The 10,911-nt window shown below is 48.0% G+C and overlaps 2 protein-coding genes across 2 annotated transcripts; one reads left to right on the top strand and one right to left on the bottom strand.

Annotated features, from left to right (window-relative positions):
• Window positions 1–749: 749 nt before the first annotated feature.
• Window positions 750–4,489, top strand: PCYB_146110 (tetQ family GTPase; the record flags this gene model as incomplete). Its single annotated transcript, XM_004225081.1, has 4 exons — window positions 750–944; window positions 1,197–2,252; window positions 2,421–3,974; window positions 4,052–4,489. 4 exons carry the CDS (start codon window positions 750–752, stop codon window positions 4,487–4,489), a joined length of 3,243 nt encoding a protein of 1,080 aa, XP_004225129.1.
• A 1,032-nt stretch (window positions 4,490–5,521) lies between these two features.
• Window positions 5,522–10,153, bottom strand: PCYB_146100 (hypothetical protein; the record flags this gene model as incomplete). The annotated part of the gene is made up of 2 exons (XM_004225080.1): window positions 5,522–9,642; window positions 9,700–10,153. The coding sequence occupies 2 exons, from the start codon at window positions 10,151–10,153 to the stop codon at window positions 5,522–5,524; spliced, it is 4,575 nt and encodes a 1,524-aa protein (XP_004225128.1).
• Window positions 10,154–10,911: the final 758 nt, after the last annotated feature.

The raw sequence follows: 10,911 nt of genomic DNA, 5'->3' as shown, positions 1-10,911 counted from the left end.
CTTATTTTGCTTAACAGTTTTGGATATTTTTTTTATCCACTCTGGCGCATCCCTGCGCAATGGCGCTTGACGGAGGAGCGAACTTGCTATTTTTTGGGCCCCTACACTTTTGCGCAAAAAAAAAAAAAAAAAAAATGAGAAACGAAATAACCTACCGTGTTGTGGTTAAGAAAAAAAAAAAGGCAGAAAAGCAGAAAAGCAGAAAAGCAGAGTGGGGATGCTTCACAAAAGGAAGAGTTGTCCCATGGGATATACGTTTCCACCGAGAAGAATCAACCGCATAAGTATAAGTAATTGCTTCCACTTTGCAAAACGTGGGAAACACCCACAATGATAATATCACTGCTGTGTGGATAGGAGGCACCAATCGGTATGCGCAACTTTGGCAGTTTAAAAAAAAAAAAAAAAATGATTAGCTATATGGGCAGTTCTGCTTCTTGTGCCTACACAGGTGTAGCAACAGCGGGTGGGGGAGGAGAAAAGAAAAATTGCTCAATTTTTTTCACCTCATCTGTGAGTATTCCAAGAGGGAGATTGGCTCGTTAAAAGTGGGGATTCGTCGCGTCCATACCTGCCTGTGCTTGTTGCCTGCGTTTGTTGGCTGCCTGTGGAGGGGCGTATAGCACTCGCTCGTGATAATGGCCACTGCGTAGTGAAGCGCTGCACCGAGGAGAAGAGAGACGCTATGCGTAGAGGCCGTCGTGCTACTCCACAGGTGAGGAAGCAAAAATGGGATAACACCTACCACTATGCAGTTCCTTCGTAAGTGCCCTGATTTGCAAGCCGAGTGGGGATGTCCCCTAAGAGTGAACGCCCTATACCAACGCACAATAGTGCAGCAATACAAGCACGCTGATATTCACAGGGGAGTAAACGCGAAAGAAGGCTCCGTGTTGTCCGCATCCTGCGTGGTTTTCAAAGTTCCATGGGTGTGGCGAGAAGGGGTAAGCGTGCAATGGGTGTAGGTCTCTCCTGCGCTGGGAGCTGGTCCATCAGCTGAGAAGCGTATGAGCTGCGTCCACCACGTTCGCCTCGCCCGCCACGTTCGCCTCGTCCGCCACGTTCGCCTCGTCCGCCACGTCCGCTTCGTCCGCTACGCCCTCTTCGTCCGCTCCGTCCGCACCATGTTGCGGAGGGCGCTAAGCCTGAAGGGCGCCCAGCGTGCGGCGCGCACGCAGCGCTTTTTCTCTCACAAGCTGGTGAATCTGGGGATCCTTGCGCACATCGACGCAGGGAAGACAACCATATCGGAAGACATCCTGTACAACGCCAACGAAATAAAGGTGAAGGGAAGTATCCACGATCAAAACACACAGCTGGATTTTTTAAGACAAGAGAGAGAAAGGGGAATAACAATCAAGACAGCCTACTCATGCTTTAAATGGAATAATATAATGGTCAATTTAATAGATACCCCAGGACATGTCGACTTCAGCAACGAAACCTTTATCTCATTATGCGTCTTAGACAAGTGTGTTATTGTGGTGGATGCCAAGGAGGGGATTCAAATTCAAACGTTCCACCTGTTCCACTACATAAAGGAAAATCTCCCTATTTTTTTTTTAAACAAAATGGATATACACGAAACGGATCTCGATTACAATATGGAAAATCTAAAAAAAAATTTGAGTCGAAAGAGTGTCCTTGTCACTTACCCTGTGTATAAAAATAAGATGCTGAAATTTATTTTGGATCTTCCTTCCATGTCTCTTTATTGGTATCCGCAGGGGAGGTATGGACAAAAATTTAGTTACAACAGAATTGGCCTTGCTTCTGTTTTGCAGCATATGGACTGCGAAATTGTGAGGAGTCATTTTGCTGCCATAGGAGTGGGTGAGGTGGCCTCAACTGGTACTGAGACGATCACCATGGAGTATCTCCTAAGAGTGCTATCAAGAGACACCATCCATCAAGCTTTACAGAAAAGGGAGGAGCTTGTGGAGGCGCTCTGTGATTTGGAACCAGACTTGGAGCGCAAGTACATAAACAATATATGCATAGAATACAGTGAGGTGAGGAAGTGCCTAGCCAAGTGGATAAACCAGAAGGAGATTTTTCCAGTATTTTCTGGCAGTGCTTTGAATTCTTTTGGTGTTCACCTCCTTCTGGATTACATCACAAGCGGTGGTGTCGCGGTGGGGGGTGACCACTCCAATAGGGAGAACCCCCCATTTGGAGTAAAAGCACCACAAATGGGCTCCAAAACGAATATTGTGCAGGGTAACTCCCCAGTGGGGCCTTCTCCAATTAGTGTAAGTCATCCCGTCGGGGCAGGACACAGCAATGGAGGAGAGACCCGCCCCCCTGGTGTAGCTCCCCCTTCTCATCATGAGTCAAGCACTAACGGTGTCCCCCCCCAAAAGGGTAAAAAAGGGCACACATTCTTGCAGCGGTACAAAACCGTTCTATTCATATTCAAGCTTGTGAGCGAAAAGAATGGACATAACACATTTTGCAAAGTTCTCAAAGGAGAATTAGCTAAAAATGCCAAAGTTTTAAATCTGCGAAGTGGAGGAATCGAAGTGGTGAAGGATATTTACAAAGTCAAAGCGGATAGGTATGTTATGATCAACCTGTTGAAGACGAATGACATAGGAATGGTTCGTGGACTCGAACATGTCCGCGTGTGCGATTTTATGTGCGAATTGGAGGAACCAGCTTGTAACCTAGATTGTGGAGACGTAGTGGGAGGAGAGCGCCGGGTGAGCACCACCATGCTGCGCACCAGGAATGATGGCGCAGCTGACCAGAAAAGGAAAAAGAAAAGCGAGACGACCAGCCAGGGGGGCCCACTTAACCGGGATAACTCGCTTCGGGATAACTCGCTTCGGGGCAAATCGCTCCAGGACAAATCGCTCCGGGACAAATCGCTCCAGGACAACTCGCTTCGAGACATCTACAGATACATGAAACACGAAATAGAAAGCAAAGAGTTGTGGTTCTTTCTCAAGAATTATAAAAAACGGATAAGCAAAAATGTCATCGTATGCACGTGCGCTATAGAGCCAAAGGATTATAAAAAGGAAAACGAACTTAAGGAGGTTCTGCGAAACATCTGCTTGGAAGATAACAGCATCGCTGTGTACACAGATCCCAATCGAAAATTCGTCATTGGATCCATAGGAATGCTAAACATCGAAGTCACGTTGGACAAAATAAAAAGTGATTATAATATCGATATCAGGACGGAGGAGGTGGAGGTAGTGGAGAAGGAATATCTTACGGGGCACTACGAAGAGACCATGACGAAAGAGATGAAGGTGAATTCCAACCTCTCTAGCATAACGATTGGATTAACCATTCGCGAGAAGGAGTTCGTGGACGTTTCGAGATTCATCCAAAATGCGCTCAGGTATGATAGTGTGTCGAAGTTGGTGAAGTCGACTAGGGGGCAGGCAGGGGAGGAAGCAGTCAGCGAGGAAGCAGCCAGCGAGGAAGCAGTCAGCGAGGAAGTAGCCAACGAGGAGCAAAACATCACTACCATGCAGCGGAATGGTCCCTTGCCAACCGCACCGAACAGACGTGACTCTGTTTTTTGTGCCCCACCCCAGAGGGGAGGTCGGCCCCCGAATCAACCCAACTGCAGCATTGAGGTGGAGCTTAACAACTCAGACGAGGGGCTAACTGGTGCTATGGGGCGGGGAGAGTGCACAAACAAAATTAGTATTAACGCGAACTGTGAGGGGGGTCGAATCACTGGCTCAGCTGATTGGGCGAGTGGGTCGAAAGAGGTTTCCCCCCCCCACAGGGAGCACCCGAACGGAGAAGTGAAGGAAGAAGTGAACGAAGATGCAAACAAAGATGTGGACGAAGACGTGGACGAAGATGTGGACGAAGACGTGGACGAAGATGTGGACGAAGACGTGGACAAAGACGTGGACGAAGACGTGGACGAAGACGTGGACGAAGACGTGGACGAAGACGTGGATGAGTACCTCCTCAACTTCAACTACGAGGACCTGTTCCAAAGCAGCGTTCGCGTCCATAAAAACGTGCACCTGTACATCGCAGAGCTGCAGAAGAAAAAAACTTTTACGAAGAAATTTTACAGAGCTGTATTGTCACACTGAAGAATTGCCTAACCAGTGGCTTCCAAACAAGCGGAAGCATCATCAGCACGGAGGTTGAAATTACAAAGTTGGACCTATCGGATGACACCACTGTAGCGGTAGTCAAATACGCATGTAACGATTTGTATTATCGAATGATTAAGCGAGCCAACGTGTGCGTAGCGAAGCCTATATCTCTACTGCATATTCAGACGGAGGAATCCTTTGTGGGCATCATAGTGAAGGATCTAATTCAGCAAAGAAATGGGACCATTATTCAGATCTCGAAGAATAATGACTCCTGCCATTTTAAGAGCATGAAGATTATTGCCATTGCTCCGGTGAAACACACGCATAATTACGCCTCCATTTTGAGGTCCATTTCGAGTGGCCACGCCAACTGTTTGATGACCTTTTGCGGTTACAGCAAGGCGGGGTAGTCGCGGGCAGAATGGAAAGCAGGTGATAAGGTGGGGGGTGATCCCTTCGTAACTTCGCCACTTGGCCGCTTCCGTATTCGTTTGTTAATTTTTTTTTTTTTGGGTGAGTGACCCCTCGGAAGGCATGTCATCTCCTCCCCTGGAGTAGTGAACAGGGGATGCGAGTTGCCCACTGACCTAGGCACCGCTAACCTAGGCGCCGCTAACCAAGGCGCCGTCTTTCTTCTACACTTGGCACATCTTAATTAAGTGAGTTAATTGTCACACCCCAGAGAGGGGGCAGATATTTACATACATACAAACACACACATATGCACATATGCGCGTGGAGCTAATTGGTTAAAAGGAACGCCAACGTGTTGGGCGTTAACATGGCGTAATTAAAAAGGGGGACAAATGCTATCAAAGTGAAGCTCTGGTTTGAAAAAAATAAAATAAAGTGAAATAATATGATATGGTATGGTATGACATGATATGGTATAATATGACATGACATAATATGACATGACATAATATGACATGACATGATATGATAAAGTGATAATACGATAAAATGGTGAACGGATGGAGTGAAAAACGCCTCCATTTTTTCTTCCTCCTCTTCTGTGCACATCCGCTGCGCCTTCAGACGCTCCCCCAGTTTTTACGTCACCCAACTGACCTTCTCCCGGACGGGGGCCTCCTGCGCACAGAATATTGCGGGGAATGGGGATGGGCGTTTTTCCCCCTTTTTTTTTTCCTTCTATGCGCTCAGGTTAACCTTCTCAGTCATCTCCTGCGTGTGCAGGGACTGGTTAAAATTAACCCACAAGTTGGGGAAGCTAACCTGCATTTTCTTCTTGCATTTCTTCTTTAAATTGCCGCCCTGCTCATAACAAGTCTTCTCCACTGTGTAACTGGTCGAGCATATTTTACCTGACCCGTTCAGGCAATTTTCTTTGCATAATTGTTGAACGAAATCAATTTCTTCATTAAATATTTTTTCAAACAAAATGTCATCGGCAGTTTGCAGGTCTGAATTTTTCGACAAAATTAATTCTTTATAAATATCAAATGGATCTTCGTGGAGATAATTTTTTTTTTTACGTCTACGTTTTTCTCCTTTTTAATGATAAATTCCATAACACCTTTGTGTGATTTGAGGGAAATGTGCTCGTCACCTGTGTACATGAGGTAGTCATTTTTGGGCCTCCCGTTTCCTTCTATCAAATAGACGGCGTCGCTATCTGCGTAACTGCTTTGAGGGGTGCTTTGGTGGTTGCTTTGGTGGTTGCTTTGGTGGTTGCTTTGGTAGTTGCTTTGGTGGTTGCTTTGGTGGTTTCTTTGAGGGTTGCTTTGGTGGTTGCTTCCAACGCTGCTTTGGTGGTTGCTTCCAACGCTGCTTTGGTGGTTGCTTCCAACGCTGCTTTGAATTGCCTTCCCCTTAGCCGCACACAGATTTTTTAAAAATATTTCCATGTCGTCGAAAAGGGCATTTTTCTCTGTGGGGTCTTCCCCTGAACTGATGCGCGCATCCGCTTGCCCCATCTCGCTCTTCCCACTCGTTTCGCGAACAGATCCATTTTTGTTTCTCCTACTTTTCGACGTCATCCTCTGCATCATCATTTCTCTAATAATGCTCGTAACATCTCCTTCCATATCTTTCTGCTGCAGCTTCCTCTTGTTCAGGGTATCCTTTTTCTTTTTCTCTTTCGCACATGGTACATGGTTCTTCGAGTCCATCCCCTTCTGTGTCTTTTCGACTGCTTGTCCTTCCCCCTCTCGCTTCACAGCCCCTACTTTTTCTGCCTCTTTCATTTGTGCAGAGTCACCCTTCTTTTCATCTCCCTCTCCGTTACGCAGATGCTCCTTCGTATTCACATTGCAAGCGTGGGCAGTACTATCGCCTGTATGTTGGTTGTTACTCCTTTCCCCTTTCGCTGCATTCTCAACGATAAGGCTATTTATCGCACTGTTGAGGTCATCAAAATGGAGAACCTCCTTCGTGGCGACTGTTCTCCTTCCGATAAAATCTTCAATTATTGCTTGGAGGGGCACATCTGGGTTGTTTTTTTGAATATTTAATACTTCCTGGGCGTGCTTCTTCATCTGTTCTTCCTGACTAATATTACTATCTTGTGCGCCTTTTTTGTCTCGCTTTTCTCGTGTGCGAGGAGGGTTCACCGTGTCACATGGAGTAGCAATAGCAGTCGCTGCGACGTCATCTCCGAGTGAGTCACGTACAATTTTGCCTTCTCCAATAGGTGTGTCCTCCTTATCAGCTTGGTTGATAGATCCACCACCCCTGTCCTTCTTGGCCCCCTCTTCCACTACTTCCTTCTTCTCCTTTGCACCAACTCCTACATCAGCTTTCACCTTTTCCATGTCCTTCTTTTGAGAGGATTGCTCATTCTTCCTCCTCTCTCCCTTCTCTCTCATTTTATCCTCTTTCATGTTTGTTTCTTCCTGTTCCGCTTCGTAACCTTTCACCTTCTTTTGCTTTGAAGACATTGCCCCTTCCGCGCTGGGTTCTTCTTTCGACTGGGCGGCGCTTCCCACCTGTACATCCTCCGCTGCTACCACCACAGAGGGAGTAACAACAGTGGCAGGCGCTTTCTTGTTTGCCTTCTGACTCACACTGGGAGATGCCTTCGCCTTTGCCTCGTCACCACCACCCCCTTTTCTACTTCCATCAAAGAGATCATTAAAGAAGCTTCCAATTTTGAATGTCATTTTGGCATACTTGCTTTTTTTCTCCTCCTGTACCTGCTCGCCGGTTTGCTTCTTCTCCTTGGGACCGTCTGCCGGCTGGTCTTCCACATGAGCTGGCTTATTCTCCACGCTGCCACTGGCGCTGCCATTGATGCTTCCACTGATGCTCACGTTGACGGCACTGCTACCGCCGTTGGGGTGCTTCTTCTTTTGTTTCTTAGCATCCTTGTCGTCCTCCCTCAGAGGGGGGAAGTCCTTCTGAGAGGGCTGCTCCTTCTGCACAGCGTCCGAAGCTGATTGTCCGCCCTTGCCATCAAGCTTGCGCTCTTCCGCAGGGGGTTCTTCCGTGGGGGCCTTTCCCGTTTTGGCTGCACCGGTTTTGGCTGCACCGGTTTTGACTGCACCGGTTTTGACTGCACCGGTTTTGGCCTCTCCCAGTTTGGCCTCTCCCAGTTTGGCCTCTCCCAGTTTGGCCTCTCCCAGTTTGGACTCTCCCAGTTTGGACTCTCCCGGCTTGGCCTTTCCCAACTTCTCTTCGCCCACTTTCGCTTCGCCCACTTTCGCTTCGCCCACCTTCGCTTCTCCCACCTTCGCTTCGCCCACCTTCGCTTCTCCCTCCTTCGCTTCGCGCATCTTGACCTCCTCCGCCTTCTTCCTCTCGTTGGCCTTCTTCTTTTCTGCCTTCTTTTTCATCTTCTTTTTCTTATCTTTGTCGAAATGGACATCCGTTATGAGCGGGTAGTTCTCCGACATGCCGTCGACGTAGTAGGGGTCCTCCTCCACATCGAGGCTGTTGTTTTTACTGGTGTTGTCATTCTTGGATGCGCCGTTACTTTGGAGGGAGTCCCTATAGTTCTTCTCCTTCTGCGCGGCACTCGCACTCGCACTCGCACCTACACTCGCATTTACACTCGCATTTACACTCGCACTTGCACTCGCACCGTGGTCTTCCTTGCCCCGATCGGTGGGCGGGATCATCTCCTCGCTCTTTTGCTTTTTCTTCTTCTTCTTGCTCTTGGTCTGTGCGTTGTTTTTTTCTTCTTCCACCTCCTGCAAGGAGGTGGTCGCCACGCCAGCATTCTTTATCAGACTGGCGAAATTGCCTTCGGAGCTCCACTTGCTTTTCTCCTCACCGGCGTGGTGGTTATCCTTGGACCCCTTGCTGGCCAAGCCATCCTTCAGCTTGGTGTCTCTCTTCGCCTCCTCCGCTGCTTTGTCCGCTCCTCTGTCCGCTGCTTTGTCCGCTCCTCTGTCCGCCCACCTTTCTACCCCTTTGCCGGCTACCTCCAACCCTTTTGCCTTCCCATCGGAGAGCACCGACGTCGCTGACGAGTGCTGCTTCTTCGAGTGAGTGGCCTCATCCAGCGTGTCGCTCTTTCTCTTCGCGTCGGCTAAGTCCTTCTCATTTGTGATGGACATGGCCGCAGCAAAGGAAGGCATCGCGGAGGGACCACTTGTGCTAGTGCCTCCTCCGGATGCTGCCACTCCCCCTATAGTTGCATCATCCGATTTTCTAGCCGACTTTACCACCACAGTACCGGAACACTCATGAGAGTTATTACTCTGCTCGTTTTTCTTGTCTGGGTGTTTTTTAAAATAAAAATATAACAAGTCATGATAAATGTGTTTTGGGCCATGTATATCATCTTTGGAAAAGCTATCTATGACGTTGCCCAATTCGTGTAAGTAGAAGCAGTCCTCATTGGTACAGGTGCTGTTCTTCAGATATGAAGCACAGTACTTGGTGGTCCCAAACGATGCCTTCAGCGTTTTGCTATCCAGGACCATACCATCAATAAAATAAATAGCATTAATAGCCTCCTTCTCGTTACTATACGTTATGTATGCACTAAATGACGGGCCATTGTAATGAGGATTGTAAGCCTGGGATTTATTCACAATAATGTTAAGAATTTGTCCGTATTTTCCAAAATATTCGTTTTTTTTTAATACATTTTTTTTGGCATAGTTGGATGTTATACCAATGACAAAGACGAGGTTGCGTTGAACGACTCTAATTCCTTTTATAATTTCGAATAAATTTTCATGCTCGTGTATATTATATGTGTTTGCATTTTTGTACAGTTCCGGTCTGTTAAAAATGGCACTGCTCGTTCCACTGTAATGGTGAAGAAAAGTGTTGTTGGTAGGACTTGTACAATTGCTAACTCCGGTAGTTGCTCCCGTCCCGGAAGAGGCGATAACTCCGTTGGGAGCACTCGTGGAGTTATTATTACTGGTGTTATTTGCATCTGTTTTACTTCCCTTGTGATTATTTTTTTGCTTTTTCACCAATTTTTCGTGGGTCTCCCTATTATATATGAAATTTTTTTCGTCGTAACTTCTCCTACAAGCAGGGCACTTGTTGCACATGTGGTCTCGTATGTAGTACAAGCACCAAAGACATATCTGATAACCACAATCGCAGGGGAAAAAATTTCTATCCGTCTCGTCCAACACCTCTACGCAGAGTGGACAGAGAATGTTGTTTTTGTCCTGACTGTCCCCCTCCTCCTTACTTCCATTCGCGCTGCTCCCATTGGTACATTCTTCTTCGTTCTTGGGGAGCAACTCCTTCTCCTTCGCGTTCAGTGTCATCTTTGCGACTTTTCTATTTTTCGCTTCTCCTTCCACGGCGTAAAATAACTGCTCGTCATCCAAATCTGCTCCTTCACGCTCCCTGTCCCATGGGTCTTCTTCACTCTGCACATCCACGTCTTTCCCCTTGCTGCCCGCGGCGGCGCCCTTTCCGTTCGCACTCGCGCCGTTTGGGGCGCCTTTGCCACTCGCGTTTGTACCGGTGTTAGGGTTGTTCCTCTCGCTGGTGCTCCCACTCGCGCTGCTCTCCGCGATTCCGTTAACTCTTTTACTCCCACTGCTCACCTCCTCAGCCTTTTCCCCCTTCTTGTAATAGTAGGACCTGTTGAATGCCCTCCGTAAGTAGCGCTTGTCAGTGGAGCCCCCCTTCTTCATCTTCCCCCCTTCGCGTCACGGGCGCGCATACCACGGGTGCGTGTGTCACGAATTCGTATGCCACGGGTGCGTATGTCACGGGTCCGTATGCCACGAATTCGTACGTCACGGAAGTCCACGTCATGGGCGCACAACTCACCAGTGTGCACCTCATCGGTTTGCCAATCGCGCATGTTCCCCCCCTGCGGCGTGGCGAAACGAGCAGGGAGAACCGGCGCAGTCCCGAGAAGGCTGCATACAGCACTGCGAAAATTAGTATGCCCAACTTAGCACGGGCAAATTTACGCAAGGAAATAAATTCATATATCTGTTTGGTGTGGCTGCCAAAATGCTGCTTCTCGCAGGTGTTGTAACTACGATATCGTGTGGTAGCTAAAAAAGGGGAGGGGGATGTGGGAGGTTGGACGGGGGGCTCTCCACATGAGAAGGTGAGGTGGGGAGGGATGCGATCAGTGCCACCTTGTGTGTCCTTGAGCGTTTTGTTTGCCTAGGCATCACTGGCCGTAATAAACCGGGCAGTGCGTCCAGCGAGGGGGGTAGCGGCAAGATGGCAGCAAGCTGGCGGCAAGCTGGCGGTTAATTGGCAGCTAATTGGCAGCTAATTGGCAGCGAATTAGCGGCGAGTCACTGCTCGAATGAAAAACATAACGTACGTACCAACTTTCCACCAAAAAATGAAAAAAACGAACGCTCGAAAAAAAAAAAAGAAAAAAAAAAAAAGAAAACGAAAAAATAAAACAAAACGAACGGAATACCTT

The sequence above is a fragment of the Plasmodium cynomolgi genome, chromosome 14, assembly GCF_000321355.1.
Source record: "Plasmodium cynomolgi strain B DNA, chromosome 14, whole genome shotgun sequence".
Lineage (NCBI taxonomy): Eukaryota > Apicomplexa > Aconoidasida > Haemosporida > Plasmodiidae > Plasmodium > Plasmodium cynomolgi.
Note: the sequence above shows the minus strand (reverse complement) of the source record. Positions and strands in the feature narration are given on the sequence as shown.